This window comes from Piliocolobus tephrosceles, chromosome 4 (assembly GCF_002776525.5).
Source record: "Piliocolobus tephrosceles isolate RC106 chromosome 4, ASM277652v3, whole genome shotgun sequence".
NCBI lineage: Eukaryota > Metazoa > Chordata > Mammalia > Primates > Cercopithecidae > Piliocolobus > Piliocolobus tephrosceles.
Genome location: NC_045437.1, coordinates 177,370,817 through 177,398,783, shown reverse-complemented (window position 1 = coordinate 177,398,783; position 27,967 = coordinate 177,370,817). Strand labels below are relative to the sequence as shown.

Sequence of the window (27,967 nt, the reverse complement as noted above, 5' to 3'; positions counted from 1 at the left end):
AAAAAAAAAAAAAAAAAAAAAAGAAATATTATAAGACTTCATTCTTTTCACATTCAGGTTTTTTTTTTTTTTTCTTTTTTTTTGCTTTGGGTGACAATGAAGTAAAATGTGAAACACATATCTAACACTGACACCTAAGATTTCGAGATTATACCAATTCCGTAGGTCAACATTATTGGCAAGTTAAGACACCATGATAATATTTAAAAACCTTAAAAAAAAAGTCCACCAAATCCAAGAGGCCCATTCCCTCTGTAATGTCCCTCTAGTGCCCTCTATTGACAAAGTCCAACATTTTGTTCACTGCAAAGGTGAAAGAGTCCAGCCCTTCACCAGCTCAAATACATACTTCAGAAGTTATTTAGTCAAAGCAGAGCAAGTACTGGAGGGTGAACTTGGAGCCGACCAATAAACTGCTAAGTGGCAGGGCTGTTTCACTATTTGTTCCTTTTTATTGGTGAGTAATGCTCCAGTATATGGATTTTCTACATTTTGTTTATATATTCAGCTAATGATGGATATTTGAGTTATTTCTAAATATTGGGTACTGTGAATAAAACTGCCAAGCACATTTGTAAAAAAATAACAACAAAACTACCTTTTATGTAGTCCATAAGTGCTAAACCCTCTTCTGTCTAATCTTCCCCACAGGCTTGCAGGGTATAATTCCCATTCTACAGACAGGGAAGCTGAGCTTCAAGAAAATTCACGAAGTCACTTGCCTAAGGCCCCAAATGCTCCAAAATTCCACTTTTTCTTTCTTCTTCTTCTTCTTTTTTTTTTTTTTTTGCCACACCACCTGATATTAGCATTCACTGAATGTTGTTGGCAAACATGGAATACCATGCTTTAGCTACTAGGAATACGAAGAATAAGACAAGAACTTTGCCCAGGGGAGTTCAGTCTAAATGAGGGAATAATCAATCATGTCTACACACTAGGAAACAATTCTACAGTTGAACTCTGACTGCCTGTATGCCTCATACATGCTTCCTAGAGAAGCCATTTCTGCTGGGTCTCCAAGTATGAATAAAGAATTTAGGAGGTGGGAGAGGGGGTGAGAAGAGATTCTCTGTATAAGCAAAGGTGCTGAACAAAGATCAAAGAGAACATGATTCTGGGAAGGACCAACTACAAGTGTTACAACTACAGCATTCCCTGGGAGATACTAATTACTAATATATATTATAGTAATAAAGACAGTGATTATTTTTGTTCCAAATTTTACTTTTTTTTTTTTTTGAGATGGAGTTTTACTCTTGTTGCCCAGGCTGGAGTGCAGTGCGTGATCTCAGCTCACTGCAACCTCCGCCTCCCAGGTTCAAGCAATTCTCCTGCCTCAGCCTCCTGAGTGGCTGGGATTACAGGCACCCGCCACCACACCCGGCTAATTTTTTTTTTCCTGTATTTTTAGTAGAGACAAGGTTTCACCATGTTGGCTAGGCTGGTCTTGAACTCCTGACCTCAGGTGATCCACCTGCCTCAGCCTCCCAAAGTGCTAGGATTACAGGCTTAAGCCACCATGCCTGGCATGCTTTTTTTTTTTCTTTTTTGAGACAGAGTCTTACTCTGTTGCCCAGGCTGGAGTGCAGTGGCTCAATATGGGCTCACTGAAACCTCCGGCTCCCACGTTCAAACGACTCTCCTGTCTCAGCCTCCTAAGTAGCTGGGTCTACAGGCACCCACCACCACACTTGGCTAATTTTTGTATTTTTAGTAGAGTTGGGGTTTCACCATGTTGGCCAGGCTGGTCTCTAACTCCTGACCTCAGGTGATCCACCCGCCTTGGCCTCCCAAAGTGCTGGGAATAACAGGCAAGAGCCACGGCGCCTGGTCAATTCTATCACTTTTAACACGTTTTTAAGAAATACTACATATTTTTGTAGTTTTAAAGCAGTAATTTGCCTTAAGAAACTTGCACACAAGAAAGCAAATGATGCCTACATTTAACTTTCCATCTGTGTTCTGAGGTATAAACATCATTTAGTCTCCAGCATTGTCTATTTGACCATCACAGATCTATCCTGTTTCTTATCATAATTCAATATATATTTGAGAAGTTATTGCCAGGCACCGTGGCTCACGCCTGTAATCCCAGCACTTTGGGAGGCCGAGGCAGGTGGATTACCTGAGGTCAGAAGTTCAAGACCAGCCTGGTCAACATGGTAAAACCCCATCTCTACCGAATATACAAAAATTAGCTGGGCGTTGTGGCGGTCACCTGTAATTCCAGATACTTGGGAGGCTGAGGCAGAAGAGTTGCTTGAACCTGGGAGGCGCAGATTGCAGTGAGCCGAGACCATGCAGTTGCACTCCAGCCTAGGCAACAAGAATGAACTTTGTCTCAAAAAAAAAAAAAAAAAAAAAAAAGAAGTTATTTAACTGAAGCTTATTATATATTAAATATTTCAAGTGTACTAACCCATCCTCAAGTGTACTAACCCATCCTCAATTGACTTATATCTAGGAGAAAGACATTATTTATTATTTATTATTATTATTATTATTTGTTTTTTGAGATGGAGTCTCGCTCTGACACCCAGGCTGGAGTACAGTGGCAAGATCTCGGCTCACTGCAAGCTCCACCTCCCGAGTTCACGCCATTCTCCTGCCTCAGCCTCCCAAGTAGCTGGGACTATAGGCACCTGCCACCATGCCCAGCTAATTTTTTTGTATTTTTAGTAGAAACGGGGTTTCACCATGTTAGCCAGGATAGTCTCAATCTCCTGACCTCATGATCTGCCCGCCTAAGCCTCCCCAAGTGCTGGGATTACAGGCCTGAGCCACCGCACCCGGCCGAGAAAGACATTTTAAACTGAAAGCACAGTCCTTTGAACAGTCCTTTGATTCTTAAACTCAAGGAGTCATATTATGTTAAAATAAACATGAGGAAAGAACAGGCATTTATTTTTCAGAAAAATTAGGGTGACCTATCCATGATGGGATAATTAATGTCAGCAGCAGTCTAACTGCAAAATATGCAGTCTGTATTCTTTCTTTTGCTACCATGTATCTGTTTGAAACAAATTTTCATATACTGCAATAAAAACAATATACAGTAACACATTTAAAGTGGTACCTGATGAGGATGACTTTATTATGTATGAAAAATACTATTCTTAAAACTGAGAGCAAAATAAGAATGACAGATGTTTCATCTTGATAGTTCTTTTTTTATTTTGGGATGGAGTTTCTCTCTGTCGCCCAGGCTGGAGTGCAGTGGCACGATCTCGGCTCACTGCAAGTTCCGCCTCCCAGGTTCGCGCCATTCTCCTGCCTCAGACTCCCAAGTAGCTGGGACTACAGGCGCCCACCACCACGCCCGGCTAATTTTTTGTATTTTTTAGTAGAGACGGGGTTTCACCATGTTAGCCAGGATGGTCTCGATCTCCTGACCTTGTGATCCGCCCATCTCAGCCTCCCAAAGAGCTGGGATTACAGGCGTGAGCCACCTCGCCCAACCTCATCTTGATAGTTCTTAATAATTTTTTTTGTGACATAGTTTGATTATATATTTTAATTAATTTATCTGAGATTGGGTGGGGCATGATGGCTCACACCTGTAATCCCAGCGCTTTGAGAGGCTTAGGTGGGTGAATCACTTGAGGCCAGGAGTTTAAGACCAGCCTGGCCAACATGGTGAAACCTGCTAAAAATACACAGCCAGGCATGGTGGTGCATGTATTTATTAATGTATCTGAGATAATTTGTGCTCTCCATTTTTTTTTTTTTTTAAGAGACAGATCTCGCTCTGTGGTCCAGGCTGGAATGCATGGAATGCAGTGGCATGATCACAGCTCACTGCAGTCTTAAACTCCTGGGCTCAAGCAATCCTCCCACCTCGGCCTTTTGAGTAGCAGGGACTACAGGCACATGCCACTGTACCTGGCTAATTTAATTTTTTGTAGACACAGGGTCTTGCTATATTGCACAGGCTGGTCTTCAACTCCTGAGCTCAAGTGATCCTCCTGCCTTGGTTTCCCAAAGTCCTGGGATTGCAGGCATGAGTCACCATATCTGGCCAGTGCTCTCAGTTTTAATAAAAGTATGCATGATTTCATACATTTTGGCTTGTATTCCATCAATAATATTACTTTGATAAGCATTCTAATAAAGCTGGGAAACACCAGATATGAGGAAGAAGAAAGCAGTTTATCAGAAGCCAAAGGAACTGAATAAAAACGATGTCAACTATTATAAAAGTTAAACAAAAACTGAGGTATCCACTGAATGTGGCAATTAAATAATCATTAGTGAACTTACTAAATAGTTCCAGAACAGTGAAAAGACTATTCTTTCAATAATTTTGGGACTGAAATGTCAGAGATGGGAAGGATAAAGATGAAGAAGGAAGTAGCTCTTCTTGGGGAGAGGAAGTTTAAAAAGTTATTTTACTGCTTTTTTTTTTTTAAATGGGGGAAAACCTTCAATGAGTTTGGATGCTAAGGGGAGTTAGTGGAGAAGAGATTGGAAGTATGAAAACAAGGACAATTACCAGAGAGCAAAAACAAGAAAAGGAAAAAGGTAGGAAGGAGGGAGGGAGGGAAGGAAGGAAAGAGGGAAAGAGAGAGAGAGAAAAGGATGTAAAGCAAAAGTTAAGTATGGCAAAGGGAAAAGTAACACTTCTCTAGAGATTAGAGGGGAGAAGGGCAATGACTAAAACAAGTAAACCTGGTGAGACAATAGCTCTACAGTCAAGATCACCTGTATCTGAATCCTAGTTCTTCCCACTATAACCATATAATCTTAAGCAAATTTATTTCTCCCACTGTTTCCTTATCTAACCTGGGGAGAACAGAATTATTAAAAGATTGCTGAAAAGATCAAGTAATTCCTGATGCACAATGAGTACTCTAAAGAGGATAGCTGAAATGTTTTTTTTTTTTTGAGACGGTGTCTTGCTCTGTCACCCAGGCTGGAGTGCAGTGGCCGGATCTCAGCTCACTGCAAGCTCCGCCTCCCGGGTTTTACGCCATTCTCCTGCCTCAGCCTCCCGAGTAGCTGGGACTATAGGCGCCCACCACCTCGCCCAGCTAGTTTTTTTTGTATTTTTTTAGTAGAGACGGGGTTTCACTGTGTTAGCCAGGATGGTCTCGATCTCCTGACCTCATGATCCGCCCGTCTCAGCCTCCCAAAGTGCTGGGATTACAGGCTTGAGCCACTGCGCCCGGCCTAGGAGAATCTCTTGAACCCGGAAGTGGAGGTTGCAGTGAGCCGAGATTGCACAACTGCACTCCAACCTGGGCAACAGAGGTAAAGACTCCATTTCAGAGAAAAAAAAAAGGCGGGGATGGTGGTAGCAAGAATAAAATACCAAATTTGCAATACTTGTTTTTGTTGTTGTTGTTGTTGTTTTGACACAGAATCTGGCTCTGTTGCCCAGGCGGGAGTGCAGGGGTGTGATCACAGCTCACTGTAGCCTTGATCTTCCATCCAGGCTCAAGTGATCCACCTGTCTCAGCTTCCTGAGTAGCCAGGACCACAGGCACACATCACCATGCCCAGCTAATTTTGTTTCGCTTTGTTTTGTTTTTGTAGAGGCAGGGTCTCCCATTATGGACCAATCTGGCCTTGAACTCCTGGGTTCAAGCAATCCTCCCATGTTGGCCTTCCAAAGTGATGGGATTACAGGCAGGAGCCACTGTGTCAAGCCTAAATAAATTTGCAGTTTTAAGAGGGCTTATGAGCAACCTTGCCAACCATAAAAAGGGAAGTTGAGGAAGATCTTCAGGTTCCAAGACATAGTTTAAATATCCAATTGTTTGAACAAAAGAAAAAAAGGCTGCATCCTCTGGATTTATATACCTAACAGCTATGTAACAATAACACATGGCTTGCCAGAAAATACACTGGACACAGTCAAGAAATCCAGGTTCTCAATTCAGACCTAGTCTTATCTGGTAAGCCACACAGCCTTTCCAGACAGCAGCCTTGAGATGTGCTACAGTGCTAACATTTTATGATTCTATTACCCGAAATCTCACTTGACTCTGCAGACAGAAATACTACTTTATTTTCCTATGTTATAGTTTAACATGATTTTGAAGGTTTGTCTGGAAATCTAACCATCAAAACTTTATTTCTACAGACAAAACAAGTGTGTTCCTGCATTTCTGGGATAAGGCTGCAAAAGTTTTTGCTAGCATGAGGAATGAGTCAGATATTCCTATCCTGGGAACTGCCTAGGATATTTTAGCAGAAATATACAGAATTGGACCTTGTCAAAACCTCTTCCTTGTCAGTCATCAGTACAGTAATATACACTGGGAGACTTCAGAGAAAACCTAGATTTATTAACAGTTATCCTCAATGATGGCTGTTTGAATTATATTTAAATAACAACCTAGTAGAGCCAAAGAAAGTGCTTCAATTCAATGATCTTTTGTAAAGGAAATAATACTTTTTTAGTGGGCGGAAAAAAACTACCTAGAAATTATGTGAAGAAGCTCACCTTTTGGATTAAGAAGGTATGTCTGCTATCCAAGATAAAACTAATTTAAATAGCCATATTCAGACAACCGTTTATTAAAGTTCCCAATACTACTACCTGTTAATTCATTTCGTCATTTTGATAGGAATTCCATCAGTCCTTACCTCTAATATTAATCTAATATATGGTACCACACCTCTAGTACAGTATTATTTTTTTCTTTTTTTTGAAACAGAGTTTCGCTCTTGTTGCCCAGTTTAGAGCACAATGGCGTGATCTCGGCTCACCGCAACCTCCGCCTCCCAGGTTCAAGCAATTCTCCTGCCTCAGCCTCCCGAGTAGCTGGGATTACAGGCATGCACGCTCGGCTAATTTTGTATTTTTAGTAGAGACGCGGTTTCTCCACGTTGAGGCTGGTCTTGAACTCCTGACCTCAGGTGATCTGCCTACCTCGGCCTCCCAAAGTGCTGGGATTACAGGCATGAGCCACCCTGCCCGGCCTTTTTCCTCTTTTTTTTTTTTTTTTTGAGACAAAGTCTTGCTCTGTCGCCCAGGCTGGAGTGCACTGGCGCGATCTCGGCTCACCACAACCTCCACCTCCTGGGTTCAAGCAATTGTCTGCCTCAGCCTTTCCAGTAACTGGGATCGCAGGCACTCACCACCGTGCCCTAGGCTAATTTTTATATTTTTACTGGAGACGGGGTTACACCATCTTGACCAGGCTGGTCTTGAACTCCTAACCGTGTGATCCACCTGCCTCAGCCTCCCAAAGTGCTGAGCCTCCCAAAGTGCTGAGATTACAGACATGAGCCACCGCGCCTGGCCTACGGTATTTTAAAGCAATTTTCTTTCTTCTTTTTTTTGAGATGGAGTCTCGCTCTGTTGCCCAGGCTGCAGTGCAGTGGCAAGATCTTGGCCCACTGCAACCTCTGCCTCCCAGGTTCAAGTGATTCTCCTGCCTCAGTCTCCCGAGTAGCTGGGATTACAGGTGAGTGCCACCACACCTGGCTAACTTTTGTATTTTTAGCAGAGACGGGGTTTCGCCATGTTGGGCAGGCTGGTCTCGAATTTCTGACCTCAGGTGGTCAGCCCTCCTTGGCCTCCCAAAGTACTGGGATTACAGGCACGAGCCACCGCACCCAGCCTAAGCAATTTTTTAAAATACAGCACTGTTCAGCGTTACAACTACTTTCTTTAAGATCATGCTTTGGTGGCCGGGTGAGGTGGCTCAAGCCTGTAATCCCAGCACTTTGGGAGGCCAAGGCGGGCGGATCACGAGGTCAGGAGATCGAGACCATCCTGGCTAACACGGTGAAACCCCGTCTCTACTAAAAATACAAAAAGAAATTAGCCGGGCGTGGTGGCGGGTGCCTGTAGTCCCAGCTACTCCGGAGGCTGAGGCAGGAGAATGGCGTGAATCCGGGAAGCTGAGCTTGCAGTGAACAGAGATCACGCCACACCCCTCCACCCGGGGCGACAGAGCGGAGCCCCGTCTCAGGAAAAAAAAAAAAAAAAAAAAAAAGATCATGCTTTGGTAACTTCCCAATCTCAGACATTTTTAAAGTGTACTGTCAGTCTACAGAAAAACTCAAAACATGAAACAGATCATAATGGAAGATTAATACATAAACTTCTACGGGATCAATGTATTTACAAAACTGGTTTTCCCAAGACCTCACACAAAACCATACAAAAATTAGCAAATTGGCTGGGCGCAGTGGCTCACCCCTGTAATTCCAGCACTTTGGAAGGTCGAGGAGGGCAAATCAACTGAGGTCTCAAAAAAAAAAGCAAGTTTGTCCGGGCACATTGGCTCACGCCTGTAATCCCAGCACTCTGTGAGGCCGAAGCGGGCGGATCACAAGGTCAGGAGATGGAGATTATCCTGGCTAACACGGTGAAACCCCGTCTCTACTAAAAATAGAAGAATTAGCCGGGCTTCAGGACAGGCGCCTGCAGTCCTAGCTACTCGGGAGGCTGAGTCAGGAGAATGGCGTGAACCCAGGAGGCGGAGCTTGCAGTGAGCCAAGATCGCGCCACTGCACTCCAGCCTGGGCGACAGAGCCAGACTCCGTCTCATTTAAAAAAAAAAAAAAAAAAAAAAGGCAAGTTAATTAGAATTGTATTTAAAAACTACGTAAGGCCAGGCACAGTGTCTCATGCTTGTATTCCCAGCACTTTGGGAGGCCGAGGTGGGTGGATCACGAGGTCAGGAGTTCAAGACCAGCCTGGCCAATATGGTGAAACCCCATCCCTACTAAAAATACAAAAATTAGTTGGGTGTGGCGGCGCAAGCCTGTAGTCCCAGCTGCTCAGGAGGCTGAGGCAGGAGAATTGCTTGAATCTGGGAGGCAGAGGTTGCAGTGAGCCGAGATCATACCACTGCACTCCAGCCTGGGTGACAAAGCAAAGACTGTCTAAAAAACAAACTTAATCTTACATAAAGCAATACTTTCAAACTTTTAAAAATACAGGAAGTATTGTTTAAATGACTTAATCTTTTTACACTCCTGATTACTTAAGGAACCCCAATCCCTTGTTACTTTAATCCACATACTAAACTGATGTCGACCAAAACGTGTATTTTTTTTTTTTTAATTTGAATCGGTTGGCAAAAAATCTGGATTTGTGGCTTCTCTCTCTGTTTTTTTTTTTTTAAATGAAAGCTATGGCAACACTGGGTCCACAGATTTTGGCAATGGCAACATTTGCAGGGAGCTGGTTAGCAGTTGCCCTCATCTGACAGCACATGCATTTTCTAGCTCCCTCAAATTATCTCTGCTCACTTTGGTACCTGCCTGGCTTTTATAAACATCAGCGTTTGAAATCTTTTTTTTTTTTTTTTGACACAGGGTCTCACTCTGTTGCAAAGGCTAGAGCGTAGCAGTTTGATCACGGTTCACTGCAGCCTCTACCTCCCAGGTTCCAGAGATCCTCCCACCTCAGCCTCCCACCTAGCTGGGACTACAGTCATCCACCACCATACCCAACTAATTTTTTGTATTTTTTGTAAAGATCATGTTTTGTCATGTTGCTCAGACTGGTCTCGAACTCCTGAGCTCAGGCGATCTGCCCACTTGGGCCTCCCAAAGTGCTGGGATTACAGGCATGACCCACCGTGCCTGACCTGGTATCTTTATTTCATTGAGAACTTTGTCTTGAGACGCCTTAAAAGAAGCTAGCCATAGGCTGGGTGCAGCGGCTTACACCTGTAATCCCAACACTTTGGGAGGCCGAGATGGGCGGATCTCCTGAGGTCAGGAGTTCAAGACCAGCCTGGCCAACATGGTGAAACCCTGTCTCTACTAAAAATACAAAATTAACTGAGCATGGTGGTGGGTGCCTGTAATCCCAGCTACTTGGGAGGCTGAGGCAAGAGAACTGCTTGACCCTGGGAGCCAGAGTTCACAGTGAGCCAAGATCATACCACTGCACTCCAGCCTGAGTGAGACTCTGTCTCAAAAAAAAAAGAAAAAAAAAAATATCTATCACAGAAATAGATCAAGTGACAATCCTGGCATTACTTTGTTTGAAAGCTATGTATACTAAACGTTACCTGCTACTAGTAGGATCCAACTCTGGACAGTCTTCAACTCCTCAAAGAATCAAGATATTTAGCCTTTTACCCTTCCCAAGAATAGAGAAACTAACCAAATACTTCAACATTACAGCACTCTAAGAGCACCAAAAAGCCTCCTACATCTGTATAGCAAAAGTAAAGAAGAAAAACAGGAAGCAAGTCAAAAAGGTCTCTGATCAGCCAAGGAAACCACAGTTCACGGAGCACATGAAGCCCTCTTCAGTCAAGAACCTACTGGATCTTAATTTAGACACAATTTTAATAAGCTCTGTGATCTGGTTTCTTAGCCCACAACAGATGAGATGCAGCCAACTGGAAAAGGGCTGGGGGTGGTGCTGCTAGAGGCAGGCACTCAAAGCATCAAAATCAAAGCTGAAGACCTAAAAAGTCAGCAGAAAACCTCAAAACATAGCAGGGTGGGGCCATGTGGTATAGATACCAACAATCCCAAAGGATCCCAATCCCTGCCCAGAACTACACACAATGTTCATAATGACACTCTTTGCTATGCTCTTTTATAACATAGGTCAGGGGACCTTAAGATGTATATCAAAATAAAGTCCATCAGAAGCTTTTTCCAAAAAAGACATGGCATTTCAAAGACTGCCAAATTCACAGACATGAATAGTGTCCCTGTCAAAGAAACAAGATATTGAATTCCTGAAGATGTCACATGTCAAATGTAGTTTTTCTTAGAAAAATTTCATTAGAACCCAGATGCAGCAACTCATGACATATAAGTCAAGAAGGTATTTAAGTAGAATTATTTTTTTTCAGGCCGGGGCACGGTGGCTCAAGCCTGTAATCCCAGCACTTTGGGAGGCCGAGACGGGCGGATCACGAGGTCAGGAGATCAAGACCATCCTGGCTAACACGGTGAAACCCCGTCTCTACTAAAAAATACAAAAATCTAGCCGGGCGAGGTGGCGGGCGCCTGTAGTCCCAGCTACTCGGGAGGCTGAGGCAGGAGAATGGCGTAAACCCGGGAGGCGGAGCTTGCAGTGAGCTGAGATCCGGCCACTGCACTCCAGCCCCGGCAAGAGAGCGAGACTCCGTCTCAAAAAAAAAAAAAAAAAAAAGAATTATTTTTTTTCAGGGAACAATTGGGAAGGTTCAAGATCAAGATCAATTATAGAAGCCAAGCAATGGGGATTCCACTGCAGACACATTACTAGGACTGAAGATAAGATAGAACTGATGTTATCCATGCCTAGTAAGTCTGCTATTCAACTTAACATTGTGGTACAAAGAGTTTGGTAAAAAAAAATTCATCTCCATTTTGTTTTCACAATCTTTTTGACTGGTATATCAAAATAAATTTCATTTTTCTTATCACCAGCAGTCTCAGAGAAGTCAAGCCATACTTTGTGAAGAGCTCTAGGGGTATAAACTAGGGGAAAATGGCTAATATTGAATTTTAAAAGTTCAGGCCGGGCCAGATGAGGTGGCTCACACCTGTAATCCCGGCACTCTGGGAAGACAAAGTGGGCTGATCACTTGAGGTCAGGAGTAATCACTTGAGGTCAGGAGTTCAAGACCAGTCTGGCCAACATGGTGAAACCCCTTCTCTACTAAAAAGACAAAAATTAGCTGGGCATGGCGGCAGGGTGCCTGTAATCCCAGCTACTCCGGAGGCTGAGGCAGGAGAATTTCTTGAACCCGGGAAGCGGAAGTTGCAGTGAGTCAGGATAGCACCACTGCACTCCAGCCCGGGCAACAGAGGGAGACTCTGTCTCAAAAAAAAAAAAAAAAAAAGGTTCAAGCCAGACAGGACAGCTCACACCTGTAATCCCAACACTTTGGGAGGCTGAGGCAGGTGGATCACCGGAGGTCAGGAGCTGGAGACCAGCCTGGCCAACATGGTGAAACCCCGTTTCTACTAAAAATACAAAAATTAGATGGGCATGGTGGTGTGTGCCTGTAATCCCAGCTACTCGGGAGGCTGAGGCAGAAGAATCACTTGAACCCAGGAGGTGGAGGTTGCGGTGAGCCAAGATCATGCCATTGCACTCCAGCCTGGGCAACAAGAGTGAAACTCTGTCCCCAAAAAAAGTTCAAATTATTTCTAAACTTGATGTTATTTAAAAATATTACAAAGGCATATTTTAGGGAAAATCTATTCTGGAAAATATGTAGCAACTCATAAGAAACCATATTACCAGGGCAAGTATTATTAATTAAAATGTATGTTTTGTGTCGAAGAGATATTTCCCTCTCTGAATAAGTCCATTACACACATAAATCAATGTAGAGATTAAAGTCTACATTTCTTTATCTGTAAATTATCACACATTATACCCACTTGCTCTTCCTCAGGTTTTAAAATAAGAGCACAATCTTCTACAAGTATTTGATAACTTCCCAATTAGATTCTATAAGGACCTAGCAATTCCTAAATGCCTTAAAAATACATATGTATACATTTTATTTGGATGACTATTCCTGTGTGCTCCTGCCCCTTAAATGGTTAAGACATCTTTGCTTAAGGTTCAAGCTTCTTTATGGTATTCAACAAATACTATTTCATTTTAGTACAAGATTTATTGTCTAAAATCTGCCCTTCTTCATTTGTTAGAAATCGAAGTCAAAAGAAGTTAAGGAGCTAACCTAATTATAGTAACCAATGGGACTGATTCCACACTAAGTCTGAGCAAAAATGAAAATACGACCAACCGCTGAGCTGAGGTGTTTAAATCATCAATCTGTATTCTTAGTTTAAGACAAGGTGAAAACTGGTTCTCTTCCTCTTGCACACCCATCCCATCATCCAGAATGGATAACCCCAGTACCTACTTCTCACTAAGTAGCTACAGGTATAGGCCGTGTGCAGTGGGTGATTGATGCCTGTAATCCCAACACTTAAGGGAGGTAGAGGTGGGAGGCTAGCTTGAGCCCAGGAGTTCGACACCAGCCTGGACAACATGGCAAGATCCCATTCTCCACAAAAAGGAAGAAGATGTGTTGAAGAAAAAAGTAGCTGCCAGTTTAATATAGCCAATCTGAGTAGCCAGGTGAAACACAGAACAGAAATTAATAGTGGTGCCTCCCTACTTCTAATGAAAAAAACATGAAAGTGGCACTAACAGGTTACAACATCAGAAAGGGAAAAAAACTAAATTTTAAGCCAATCTTATACTCTAGATGTATTATTAGGAAAACCTCCTTATCGATAACTAAATAATCCTTCACTTTAAAGAGCAAAGAAATCCTTTTTAATACAAAATCTAGTAAAATCCCTTCCCAGTTAACAGTCTCGGTAAACGCATCACTTAATAGCGTCAAGCCCATTTTGCGAAGAGACTGTGAAAGGAACTTTTGTGTAATTTCTCTGGTGGTTTTTTCACTGTTCAGGTTTCTATCTCTACCTTTGCCAATGTACAGCTTTTCTATTAAATCCAATCCTGCAAAACGGAAGTGTTAGTTTCTAACTACATATTGCAACCTCAAAGAATAAAATGAATCTCCCTCTACTTCCCTCCTCCCTCATAAGTCACCTTTTTTTTTCTTCTGAACTTCCAACTCTTAACAGTTTCTGGACAAGCAGGGTGGACCGATGTGTGCTGCCACCCAAGAGGTAAGTGAACTCAAGAGATACTTGTGGATCGGGCAAAACGACTTCCTCCGTCAGCCCGAGCTCAGGCGGTTTTGTGGAGGGAGCTAGGGCAGGTGTGGGAGGAGGGAACAGAAATGGGGCGAGAAGCCCTTTCGACCTCTGTCGAAGGGGCCGCCCAACGCCCCAGCGCCCCCCACGGCCCCAACCCCGCCATCCTGGCCGGACAATGGCCCTCAAGTGCAGCGGCAGTCCCAGACTGGAGAGAAGCCCTAAGAGTCCACACCATGCGGGCCTGAAAGGGCAGCCGGGGAGGAACGCCGAGGCCGCCAGAGCACCTCCGGCCTAAGCGCGGGCTGCGCGCCGGAGCCTCCGCGGGCGCCATCACTGGGAGTGGGGTATGGAGGCCGCCCAGCGGGGCCAGCACCGGCAGCGGGATCCAAGGAGGCTGCGAGGCCGGCGGAGACTACGGCAGGAAGTGCAGGCCGCAGCCTGCTCAGCTGGTCAGCCCCGCAGCCGACCTCCGGCCGCTTACCTTGTGGATTCTCTTCAGAGCCATGGTGGGAGGCGGGTGGCGGCGGCCCCCGGGGCGGGGACGGGGGCGGGGAAGGGACGGGGAAGGGGCTAGGGAGCCTGAGGCCGCCTCGGCGATCGCGGTCGGCCGGAGAAGATGGAGAGTTGAGGAGACCGGGTCTGGCGGCACCGGCTGAGGGCCGGGGCCCACTCAGCTCCTGGGCCTGCCGCAGCGGTCACCGCATCACCCGGCGGCGGCCCCTTTATTCGCCGCCGCCCTAGCCGCCGCCGCCGCCGCCGTAGCTGCCTCTTCCTCCCAGGATCAGCGCCGCCTAGTCAGCCGCCGCGGATCCCTCCGCCAGAAAGCAAAAGCCCAAGCTCGGCCGGCGTCTCTCGGTCGTACAGCCGGAGGGACTGCCTGCCTTCCTGCCTGCTGCAGGTGGACCGAGGGACGCGCGGGCGGGCGGGCGGGCGGCGCCGCCGGGGTGGGGCCGTCGGAGCACGGGGTGGGCCCGACCGAGGGGCAGGTCAGGAGGCGCAGGGATTGGCGGGCCAGGGGAGGGAGGGCCAAGCCGCGCCGGCGGCGGAGGGATACGGGCCGCCCCTGTGAGTAAGCTACGCCCCGCCGCCGCCGCCGCCGCCGCCGCCGCCACCGCCGCCGCCACCGCCGCCGCCACCGCCACCGCCACGGCCGCGGAGGGGGTGATGCTGCGAAGCCCTGGGCGGAGATCCCGCGAGAGCCAGAGCGCGAGTTCTGCAGGCTCCCGCGCCGCTACCGTTGACTTCCTTGCTGATGGGAACCGACGCGCGTGTCAGAAAAGATCAATAAACATTAAAAGGCGAATGTTGTCAAAATCGCACGACTGTCCCCGTACCAGTTCCGAGAGGAGGCACTTAGGCCCACTGCAACGTTCCTGAAGGAGGAAGGGACTTGGCCAAAGTCACACGACTCTTCTGAAGTCCTGGTACTTAGCAGATCTCTTTCCAGAGGCCGCGTGGCTGCAGCTCGGGCACCCGCCACGGGGGAGATGTCTCAAAGCCGCTCGACTTGCCGTGAGATTGGCCTTCTGGACCAAGGCCCTAAATGGAGAGGATTTTAATGTTGTGTTCTCTTCAGCCTCTGGCATGTCTGCCTTGGAGGTGCCCAGACCTTGCTCAGCTTAGTGAATTGCAAATTGTTACAGGCGAGCGCTGTACCAGCTGCGTCAGAAAAAAAATCACAGTGTGTGCCCCAAATAGTTAAAACCAACCGGCTGGGCGTGGTGGCTCACGCTTGTAATCTCAGCATGCTGGGAGGCTAAGGCTGGCTCATCATTTAAGGTCAGGAGTTCGAGACCAGCCTGGCCAACATGGTGAAACCCCATCTCTACTAAAAATACAAAAATTAGGCCGGGCACGGTGGCTCACACCTGTAATCCCAGCACTTTGGGAAGCCAAGGCAGGCGGATCACGAGATCAGGAATTCGAGACCATCCTGGCCAACATAGTGAAACCCCTTCTCTACTAAAAATACAAAAATTAGCGGGGCATGGTGATAGGTGCCTGTAGTCCCGGCTACTCGGGAGGCTGAGGCAGGAGATTCGCTTGAACCCGGGAGGCGGAGGTTGCGGTGAGCCGAGATCACGCCAGTTCACTCCAGCTTAGGCAACAGCAAGAATCCGTCTCAAAAAAAAATTAGCTGAGCGTGGTGGTGGGTGCCTGTAAACCCAGCTACTAGGGAGGCTGAGGCAGGAGAATCGGTTGAACCCAGGAGGCAGAGGTTACAGTGAGCCGAGAGCGTGCTATTGCACTACAGCCTGGGCGACAAGAGCAAAACTCCATCTCCAAAAAATAAAAAAAACCAACCTCCTGCTCCAGATACCCATCAGGAGGATCCAGTGATAATCAAACCTAGAATATGTGGAATTATTTTTTAGGAGATGGAGACAAAAAGCTAAATCACTGAGCACCTACCCTGTGCCCAGTCCTACACCATGACTAGTGTAAGATATGGAGCCAAGCCGGGGCTGGAGGGTGCTTATTATCTTGCTGGAGGCCTCACACAAGAGAATAGTAAGGAATATTTTGCTGGGAGGTAATGCCCACATTCTGAAATCTACCCCTGGCGTTTTCTGATTCTAAATGTCTCCTTTCCGCTACATCCAGAAAGGATCTTGCAGATCATTGATTCTAACTCCTGAATTTATAGAGAAGAAAAAACTGGAGCCCAACTAAGGGAAGTATCTTGCCAAAAGCCACACAGCAGGTGAGTGGCAAAGCTCATACTGCCTCATCTACTGAGAAGGTTGGACCATTAGGACAGAACCACCGTGCACCCAGTGAGAGAAAATTGTATCCAGTGGTTCAGGGTGGGTATGACCATTAGGACAGAACCACCGTGCACCCAGTGAGAGAAAATTGTATCCAGTGGTTCAGGGTGGGTATGGTTGAGGTTAAGGGTAAAGTGGAACATCTCACAGCCCCAGATATTTTCTTCCTAAGAAATGTGATGGGAGGGGTACAAAAATCTCCACTGGACAGATTTTTTTTTTTATTCTCAGTAATAACTTTTATATTAGAAAAGCTGCGGGACACACCTGTAATCGCAGTACTTTGGGAGGCTGAGGTGGGAAGATCACTTGAACTCAGGAGTTCCAGACTAGCCTGGGCAACCTAGTGGGACCTCATCTCTACAGAAGATTGTAAAAATTAGCCAGGCATGGCAGCACGCACCTATGGTCCCAGCTACTTGGGAGGCTGAGGTGGGGAGGATAGCTTGAGCCTGGGTGGTCAAAACTGCAGTGAGCTGTGATGGCGCCACTGCACCTCAGCTGTGATGACAGAGCAAGATCCTCTCTTAAAAAAAAAAGCAATGTACATTTGTTGCGAGACATACCTAGACATACCTATAAGTAAAGGAAGGAAATAAAAGTCACCCACGCTCTCATCATCCAATAATTTACCACTTTTGACATTTGGTTAATGTCCTTCTAGTCTTTTTTTCCCTTACATATAAATATCAATACATATTTTTCTTTGAAAAATGTGGGGTCATTGCATAATACTATTTGGTAATCTACCTTGAAAATAAACAATATATCGTGAATTTTCCTGTTTCAAATATTTCTACCTTATTTTAATGGCTGCATATTCTAGCATATAAATGTACCATATTTATTTAACTGGTCACATTTTGGGGAACATTTGTTTCCCATTTTTACTATTAAAATAATGCTGTGGTAAGTATCCTAGATATCCTATAGTTCATCTTTTTTCTTTTTTCTTTTCTTGAGATGGGGTCCCTGTCTCTCCCTCAGGCTGGAGTGCAGTGGTACACATCAGCCTCCAACTCCTGGCTCAAGTGATCCTCCCACCTCAGCCTGCTGAGTAGCTGGAACTGTAAGCTGGAGCCACCATGCCTGGCTACTTTTTATGTATTTTTTTGTAGAAACAGGATCCTTTTCTTTAAAAATCCATATAGCTCTTCTTGATAAACAGACTCTTCATCTGTAAACACCTCTAACAGTGCTTTAGGATAAACTCCTAGAAATGAAACTGCAGCATCAACAGATATGCACATTTTTGCATCTGTGTTCATGAGGGATATTGGTTTATTTATTTATTTGTTTGTTTATTAAGACAGACTTTCACTCTATTGCCCAACCTGGAGTGCAGTGGTACGATCTCCACCTCACTGCAATCTCCACCTCCGGGTTCAAGCGACTCTCCTGCCTCAGCCTCCCAAGTAGCTGGGATACAGGTGTGCACCACATCGCTTGGCTAATTTTTGTATTTTTTAGTAGAGACAGGGTTTCACCATGTAGGCCAGGCTGGTCTCAAACTCCAGACCGCAGGTGATCTGCCCACCTCAGCCTCCCAAACTGCTGGGATTGCAGGTGTGAGCCACTGCACCCAGCTGGGATATTGATTTATAATTTTCTGTTTTTGTAATATCTTCACCAAATTTTCATATCAAGGTTCAGCACTTTGGGAAGCTGAGGCTGGTGAATCACCTGAGGTTAGGAGTCCAAGACCGGCCTGGCCAACATGGTGAAACCTGACTCTACTAAAAAAAAATACAAAATTAGCCAGGCGTGGTGGTGCATGCCTTTAATTCCAGCTACTTGTGAGTCTGAGGCAGGAAAATCACTTGAACCTGGGAGACAGAGGCTGCAGTGAGCCGAGATTGCACACGGCACTCCAGCCTGGCCAACAAGAACGAAACTCAGTCTCAAAACAGAAATAAAAGTTGGCTGGGCACAGTGGCTCACACCTGTAATCCAGCACTTTGGGACGCTGAGGTGGGTGGATCACTTGACCTCGAGAGTTCAAGACCAGCCTGGGCAGTGAAACCCAGCCTCTACAAAAAATACAAAATTAGCCAGGTGTGGTAGCATGTGCCTGTAGTCCCAGCTACTTTGGGGGCTGAGGCAGGAGAATCACTTGAACCCGTGAGGCAGAAGTTGCAGTTAGCCGAGATTGTGCCACTGCACTCCAGCCTGGGTGACAGAGTGAGACCCTGTCTCAAAAAAAAAAAAAAAAAGGAAATGCAAGTTAAAGTCACAATGACAGGCTAGTATGAATGATGTGGTGTTTACAACTAATTGATCACAACCAGTTACAGATTTCTTTGTCCCTTCTCCATTCCCACTGCTTCACCTGACTAGCCTTAAAAAAAAAAAAAAAAAAAAATCACGATGAGATACCATTTCATACCCACTAGAATGGTTAAAATAAAAAACATTGATGGAAGTAAGTGGTGACAAGGATGTACAGCAATTGGAACTCATACATTGCAAATGGGGGTGTAAAATGGTATTATCAGTTAGGAAAACTGGTGATTTCTTATTAAGTTAAACATGCATCTACCATATGACGCGGCAGTTCTACTCTTTGGTAAGCAAGAAAAATGAAAATATATGTCCCCAAAAAGACTTGTACACAAATATTTCTAGCAGCCTTTTCTGAATATAGTACAAAACTGGAGACAGCCCAAATATCCATCCACAGGAGGATGGAGTAACACATTATGACACATTCAAACAATGGAACACTGCTCAACACCAACAACAACAGGTCAAACTATTAATGCACTCAACAACGTGAGTGAATCTCAAAATGATAAGGAAAAGAAAAACACAATATGGGCTGTATGATTCCATTTATATGAAGTTCAAAAACAGACAAAACTAAATTTTGGCCTGGCGCGGTGGCTCACGCCTGTAATCCCAACACTTTAGGAGGCCGAGGCAGGCTGATCACGAGGTCAGGAGATCGAGACCATCCTGGCTAACATGGTGAAACTCTGTCTCTACTAAAAATACAAAAAATTAGCCGGGCGTGGTGGCGGGCGCCTGTAGTCCCAGCCACTCAGGAGGCTGAGGTGGGAGGATCACCTGAGCCCAAGAGTTTGAAGCCAGCCTAAGCAACATAATGAGACCCCATTCTCAGTATTATTCAGCCTGCATGAGCCTTTAAAAAAAAAAAGGCAATCAAGGAAATTTTCTAGGGTAATGGAAATGTTCTATCTGTTGTTTTGGTTGGAGGTTACACAAGTTTATACAATTGTCAAAATTCACAGAACCTTGGCGGGGCGTGGTGACTCATGCCTATAATCCCAGCACTCTGGGAGGCTGAAGTGGGCAGATCACCTGAGGTCAGAAGTTCAAGATGAGCCTGGCCAACATGGTGAAACCCCGTCTCTACTGAAAATACAAAAATTAGCCAGGCGTGGTGGCAGGCACCTGTAATCCCAGCTATTCAGGAGGCTGAGGCACGAGAATCGCTTGAACCCGAGAGGCAGAGGTTGCAGTGAGCCGAGGTCACACCACTGCACCCTAGCCTGGATGACAGAGTAAGACTCCATATCAAAAAATTTAAATACGTAAAAAACTCATGGAACCAAACATTAAAGATTTATTGTATGTAAATTGGATATATGTATAGAAACAATATTATGAATTTTTAAAGAGTGTGAAGAATTTTCAGATCTTACATAATTGATTTTGCCTTGGGGTCATTTTTCTTCCCACTCACCCCATGTGGATCATACAGGCCCTGGTTTACCTTCTGTTATCTTACTGAAATTGCAAGCACACTGTATGTTCCTGGAGTTTGAGCTCCCCTCTTGGTTGTTAACCTAGTGCTGCAAACATTTTAGTATTTAGACGCTTTCCCTTGGCAAAGGTGTTCCCACAGCTGACAACTGTCATACAGCTGGAGATTAAATGATAAGGAGGACAGTCTCATTAATATAAATAGGCAGATGACTGCTGTGGTGAAAAGTACTACTGAATAGAGAGTACAGCCCAAGCAGTTTGGGAACTCCCTATTTCTGGATCTCAGCAACCCTATAGGAGAGCTCATTGTGTTTTATGAGAATGGCTGATGAAGGAGTATTGAATAACCTGTTATTGATTTCCTAGCTGCATCAGTATGATCCCTTTTTCTGGTATTTCCTAAGGTATAGTTTTAAAATGTAAGATTGTCCCAAAACATTCTAGACTCTGTAAGATGATACCACTATTAGAAGTTAGCTATTAGAGGCCAGGAGCTGTGGCTCCTGCCTGTAATCCCAGCACTTTGGAAGGCCAGGGTGGGCGGATCACCTGAGGTCAGGAGTTCCAGACCAGCCTGACCAACATGGAGAAGTCTGGTCTCTACTAAAAATACAAAATTAGAGGCCAGGTGTGGTGGCTCATGCCTGTAGTCCCAGCACTTTGGGAGGCCGAGGCAGGTGGATCACCTGAGGTCAGGAGTTCGAGACCAGCCTGACCAACATGGTGAAACCCTGTCTCTACTAAAAATACAAAATTAGCTGGGCATGGTGGCGCATGCCTGTAATCCCAGCTACTCGGGAGGCTGAGGAAGGAGAATCACTTGAACCTGGGAGGCGGAGGTTGCGGTGAGCCAAGACTGTGCCATTGCACTTCAGCCTGGGCAACAAGAGCGAAACTCCATCTCAAAAAAAAAAAAAAAAAACAAAAAAAGCCGGGTGTGTTGGCATATGCCTGTAATCACAGCTACTTGGGAGGCTGAGGCAGGAGAATCGCTTGAACCCGGGAGGCAGAGGTTGCGGTGAGCCAATATCTCACCATTGCACTCTAGCCTGGGCAACAAGAGCAAAACTCCGTCTCAAAAAAAAGAAAGAAATACAAAAAAATAAGTTAGCTATTAGAGGCTGGGCGCAGTGGTTCATGCCTGTAATCCCAGCACTTTGGGAGGCCGAGGCAGGCGGATCACCCCAGGAGTTCGAGACCAGCCTGGCCAACATGGCAAAACCCCATCTCTACTAAAAATACAAAAAAAAAAAACAAATTAGCTGGGTGTGGTGGCGAATGCCTGTAATCCCAGCTGTGCGGGAGGCCGAGGCAGGAGAACTGCTTGAACCCAGGAGGGGGAGGCTGTAGTGAGCCGAGATCGTGCCACTGCACTCCAGCCTGGACAACAGAGTGAGACTCCGTCTTAAAAAAAAAAAAAAAGAAGGGCCGGGTGCGGTGGCTCAAGCCTGTATTCCCAGCACTTTGGGAGGCCGAGACAGGTGGATCACAGGGTCAGGAGATCGAGACCATCCTGGCTAACCCTGTGAAACCGGGTATCTACTAAAAAATACAAAAAACGCTAAGGCAGGAGAATGGCGTGAACCCGAAAGGCGGAGCTTGCAGTGAGCTGAGATCCGGCCACTGCACTCCAGCCTGGGCGACAGAGTGAGACTCTGTCTCAAAAAAAAAAAAAAAGAAGAAGAAATTAACTATTAGAGGTTATCTATTAGAGGCTAATCTATTTATTTGGAAAGGTAAGCTTTGTGAGTTTGTAGTAACTCATTTTTTCATGGCCAAAAGTGGGAACAGTGGTTTGTCCAAGGAATTATACTTGATTTTACATTCCTTTTGTACTGTTGTTCTCATTCATTAATGTAATTAGATTTGGGATGTGTTCTGCTTACCAGCATTTATTCTGTTGTTGGGATCTGGCGCCATATCCATGCCCCACTCCACTGAAGCTGCTAAGTAAAAAAATGACACTAGCTTTGCCACTTACTTCCTGTAACACTTTCTTATGTTTGTTAGCAGTCTGATTTTAGCCTAAAAGTCACCTCTTTTTGGAAGTTTTCCCTAACCAGTCACCCCAGATTAGGCAGATGCCTCTAGGTTAGAGTCCTGTCACCAGAGATTGATCACACTTGATTGTAATTGTTGGACAACTATCTCATTCAATAGACTGTCAGTTTCTGGAGGGCAGAGATCTTGTCTCTATTGTTCCTCTTTTAATCCCCAGTGCCTGGCATCTCAGAGACACTTGTTGAATGAATTCATGAATGACTGGCTGAATAATGAGCAATTCAGGAAACACTTTATAGTCACAGGTTTTGGGTAAGACAGTAGCTCCCTTAAAACACACACACACATACACACACACACACACTCCATGGTATGTCACAGAACTACAGTCTACACTCAGTGCAAAGGGGTTCAAAATTCAGTAGGAAGGAGAAATATTGTCCCTCTTCTGTCCTTGGATAAGATATTGTGCAAGTGTGGAGTTCCCCTGGCGAAATATTCTTTTTTTTCTTTTTCTTTTTTTTGAGTTGGAGTTTCGCTCTTGTTGCCCAGGCTGGAGTGCAATGGCACAATCTTGGCTCACTGCAACCTGTGCTTCCCAGGTTCAAGCAATTCTCCTGCCTTAGCCTCCCGAGTAGCTGGGATTACAGGCACCCACCACCATACCCAGCTAATTTTTTGTATTTCACTATGTTGGCCAGGCTGGTCTCAAACTCCTGACCTCAGGCAATCCACCAGCCTCGGCCTCCCAAAGTGCTGGAATTACAGGTGTGAGCCACTGCACCCGCCGCCCCCCCGCCCCAGCCCAGTGAAATATTCTAAAAGGAGAAGGAGATGGTGTGCACACTTGTGCTTTTTCCCATACTGACTTCAGTGGTGCTGAGACCAGTGTAATACAATGATTTAGTGGTTTAGAACCAGGGCTTTTAAAGCCGGGCATGGTGGCTGATGCCTGTAACCCAGCACTTTCGGAGGCAGAGGTGGGCGGATCATGATGTCAGGAGTTTGAGACCAGCCTGACCAACATGGCAAAACCCCGCCTCTACTAAAAATACAAAAAATTAGCCAGGCATGGTGGCGCGTGCCTGTAATCCCAGCTACTCGGGAGACTGAGGCAGAAGAATCACTTGAACCCGGGAGACGGAGGTTGCAGTGAGCCAAGATCGTACCACTGCACTCCAGCCTGGGTAACAGAGCAAGACGCTGTCTAAAAAAGAAAAAAGAACCAGGACTTTGAAGTCAGTGGGTTCAAGCCCTACTCTGCTATTTATTAGGCCATACTGTGAAGTTTGGACAAGTTACTTGACTTCTTGAAACCTGATTTTTCTCATTAGTAAAATGGAGATAATGTTAGTATATTCATAGATTGTGAGGTTAAATAACAAGTGGTGTGTATAAAGTTTGGGGTGTGAAGGAAATGCTAATAAATATTGATGATGGCCATGATGATAATGATGATGATTTTTCTGAGAAAAGAGGGATTATAAAAGACTGGTCCTAGCCAACCTTCTGCCCATGAGGGAAATCTACAAGCTCAGTCCTTGTGAAGCTGCGGTTTCGGGTTCCCGGAGGCTTCAATCACTCCTTTTCCTGTGATCTTGTGGCTGGGATGACAGTACATCAGCAGAGGATGGATCGTTTCCTGCAGGCTCAGCCCACACTCCATGTGGCAATCTTGGGTCTTTCTGTCTGGAAAACAAAGAGTCTGGTGGTTCAATCCACAGACAGTCCCCCAACCTTCCTCTATATCTTGGAGAGGAGGTGGGAAAACGAGGAACACTTGAATGAGAGGCCGTGCATATATGAGTTGTCTACAAAATCTGTCATTTTGGGGGGACATTATTTGAAGGAAACGTTTATTTATTTATTTTATTATTATTATTATTTTTTGAGACGGAGTCTCTCTTTGTCGCCCAGGCTGGAGTACAGTGGCGTGATCTCGGCTCACTGCAAGCTCCACCTCCCGGGTTCATGCCATTCTCCTGCCTCAGCCTCCCAGTAGCTGGGACTACAGGTGCGCACCACCATGCCCGGCTAATTTTTTGTATTTTTAGTAGAGACGGGGTTTCACCATGTTAGCCAGGATGGTCTCGACCTCCTGACCTCATGATCTGCCCACCTCGGCCTCCCAAAGTGCTGGGATTACAGGCGTGAGCCACCGCGCCCGGCCACATTTATTTATTTTTTTGAGACAGAGTCTTCTTTTGTCACCCAGGCTGGAATGCAGTGGTGCAATTGTAGCTCACTGAAATCTTGACCTTCTGTGCTCAAACCATCCTCCTGCTTCAGCCTCCTAAAGTGCTAGGATTACAGGCCTTAGCCACCACACCCAGCCATTAAATTTATAATGAAACTTTGGCCAGGCTCAGTGGCTCATGCCTGTAATCCCAATGCTTTGGGAGGCTGAGGTGGGCAGATCACCTGAGGTCGGGAGTTCGAGACCAGCCTGGCCAGCACGGCAAAGCACTGTCTCTACTAAAAATACAAAAATTAGCAGGGCATGGTGGCAGGCACCTGTAATCCCAGTTACTCAGGAAGCTGAGACAGGAGAATCGCTTGAACCTGGGAGGCAGAGGTTGCAGTGAGCCAAGATCATGCCATTGCACTCCAGCCTGGGTAACAGAGACTCCCTCTCAAAAAATAAATAAATAAAATGAAACTTTGTTAGTTATTAACCTTGCTGCTTAAATAACAGATTTACCTAACTGTAAAACTGGCTCGGCTGGGCACAGTGGCTCACGCCAGTAATCCCAACACTTTGGAAAGTCGAGGTGGATGGCACACGAAGTTAGGCCCATCTCTACTAAAAATACAAAAAAAAAATGCTGGGCGCGGGGGCTCATACCTGTAATTCCAGCACTTTGGGAGGCTGAGGCAGGCGGATCACGAGGTCAGGAGATTGAGATCATCCTGGCTAACACGGGGAAACCCCGTCTCTACTAAAAATACAAAAAATTAGCTGGGCGTGGTGGCAGGTGCCTATGGTCCCAGCTATTCGGGAGGCTGAGGCAGGAGAATGGCGTGAACCCGGGAGGCAGAGCTTGCAGTCAGCCAAGATCACACCACTGCACTCCAGCCTGGGCGACAGAGCAAGACTCCATCTCAAAAAAAAAAAAAAAAATTAGCTGGGTGTGGTGGCAGGCACCTGTAATTCCAGCTACTTGGGAGGCTGAGGTAGAGCATTGCTTGAACCCAGGAGGTGGTGGTTGCAGTGAACCGAGATCATGCCACTACACTCCAGTCTGGGTGACAGAGCAAGATTCCATCTGGAAAAAAAAAAAAAAAAGGTCAGGCATGGTGGCCCACACATGTAATCCCAGCACTTTGGGAGGTTGAGCTGGGCAGATCATGAAGTCAAGAGATTGAAACCATCCTGGCCAATATGGTGAAACCCCATCTACCCTAAAAATACAAAAATTAGCTGGGCATGGTGGCACGTGCCTGTAGTCCCAGCTACTCGGGAGACTGAGGCAGGAGAATTGCTTGAACCTGGGAGGCGGAGGTGGTAGTGATCCAAGATTGCGCCGCTGCACACCAGCCTGGTGAGAGAGTGAGACTCCATCTCAAATAAAAAAGTGGCTCACATAGCAAAGGATGTGGCCAAGTCATGTATCTATCATGAGTCGGGGTAATTTGAAAGACAAGAACAGAAAAGTACTTGGACCAGCTTGGACAACACAGCAAAACCTTGTCTCTACAAAAACTACAAAAATTAGCTGGATATGGTGGTTGCCCACCTGTAGTCCCAGCTACTCAGGAGACTGAGGTGGGAGGATCACCTGAGTCCAGGAGGTCAAGGCTGCCATAAACCATGATCACACCACTGCACACCAGCCTGGGTGACAGAGTGAGACCTGTCTCCAAAGAAAGAAAGGGGGAGTGGACAGAGAGAGAGAGAGAAGGAGAGAAAAGGAAGGAAGGAAGGAGGGAGGGGAGGGGAGGGGAGGGAAGGAAAAAACAGAAAACAAAGAAAAGTACTTGGAGTTTCAGAGGAGTGTGGGACTCTTAGAGATTACAAGGCCAGGAGGGTTGTCCTGGAGAAGTAGAAGGAGAGTTTAAAGACAGTGAGGCAGAATGGGTGGCAGGGTAGTGTAGACAGCTGAATAACCTCCTCATTTTTGAGGACTTGGCAGTTCTCACAGCCTGTAGCCTAAAAGGGACCAGCTTTTTCATGCTAGGGAGACAAGAACACCAAATACAAAATCTAATGGCTTCAGCCGCGAATAAGACGTATAGTATAACCTGATATGTAGTGTTTCCAATAATGTGTAGAGACTATACAATATAGATGATCTATGTGGCATATGCATAGAATAACATCTGTATTTGGTGGTAATCTGAGGGGAGATTATGAAGGACTTTTGCTTTCTAAGCCATACATTTCTGAAATGTCAAATGTTTTACAGTGAACATATGTTGCTCCTATATGAAGAAAAAAATAAAATTTAGTTGGGCACGGTGGCTCACGTCAGTGAGCCAAGATCACGCCAAGAGAGAGAGCGAGAGAGAAAGAGAGAGAGAGAGAGACAGAGAGGAAGGAAGGAAGGAAGGAAGGAAGGAAGGAAGGAAGGAAGGAAGGAAGGAAGGAAGGAAGGAAGGAAGGAAGGATTAATTAATTTAAGGCCGGACAAGGTGGCTCACGCCTGTAATCCCAGCACTTTGGGAGGCTAAGGCGGGTGGATCACTTGAGGTCAGGAGTTCCAGACCAGCCTGGCAGACATGATGAAACCCCATCTCTGCTTTAAAAAATACAAAAGTTAGCTGGGCGTGGAGGTGCATGCCTGTAATCTCAGCTACACAGGGGGCTGAGGGAGAATACTCACGTGAACCTGGGAGGTGGAGGTTACAGTGAGCTGAGATCTCACCACTGTACTCCAGCCTGGGTGACAGAGCAAGACTCTGTTTCAAACAAAAGAAAATTTAGGCCAGGCTCGGTAGCTCACGCCAGTAATCCCACCACTTTGGGAGGCCAAGGTGGGTGGTTCATGAGGTCAGGAGTTGGAGACCAGCCTGGCCAGTATGGTGAAACCCTGTCTCTACTAAAAATGCAAAAATTAGCCAGGCAGCCAGGCACAGTGGCTCATGCCTGTAATCCCAGCATTTGGGAGGCTGAGGCAGGTGATCACAAGGTCAGGAATTCAAGACCAGCCTGGCCAGATGGTGAAATGCCGTCTCTACTAAAAATACAAAAATCAGTTGGGCGTGGTGGCGCGTGCCTGTAATCCCAGCTACACGGGGGCTGAGGCAAAGGAATCACTTCAACCTGGTAGGTGGAGGTTACGGTGAGCCGAAATCGCACCACTGTACTCCAGCCTGGACAACAGAGCAAGACTCTGTTTAAAAAACAAAAAAGGCCGGGCTCGGTGGCTCAAGCCTGTAATCCCAGCACTTTGGGAGGCCGAGACGGGCGGGTCACAGGGTCAGGAGATCAAGACCATCCTGGCTAACACGGTGAAACCCCGTCTCTACTAAAAAAATACATAAAACTAGCTGGGTGAGGTGGCGGGTGCCTGTAGTCCCAGCTACTCGGGAGGCTGAGGCAGGAGAATGGCGTAAACCTGGGAAGCAGAGCTTGCAGTGAGCTGGGATCCGGCCACTGCACTCCAGCCTGGGCAACAGAGCGAGACTCTGTCCAAAAAAAAAAAAAAAGAAAATTTAGGCTGGACTCAGTGGCTCATGCCTGTAATCCCAGCACTTTGATGGGCCAAGAAGGGCGGATCACGAGGTCAGGAGATCGAGACCATCCAGCCTAACATGGTGAAACCCTGTCTCTACTAAAAATACAAAAAATTAGCTAAGCGTGGTGGTGGGCGCCTGTAGTCCCAGCTACTTGGGAGGCTGAGGCAGGAGAATGG

The 27,967-nt window shown here is 46.0% G+C and overlaps 1 protein-coding gene across 1 annotated transcript in view; it reads right to left on the bottom strand.

Annotated features, from left to right (window-relative positions):
• Window positions 1-14,730, bottom strand: part of LOC111528414 (ubiquitin-conjugating enzyme E2 D2) — a 64,697-nt gene extending 49,967 nt beyond the window's left edge. The window contains exon 1 of the mRNA XM_023195156.3: window positions 14,096-14,730. Within this exon, the coding sequence (XP_023050924.1) occupies window positions 14,096-14,119 (24 nt within the window). The 5' untranslated portion in view covers window positions 14,120-14,730. The remainder of the gene's footprint in view (window positions 1-14,095) is intronic.
• Window positions 14,731-27,967: the final 13,237 nt, after the last annotated feature.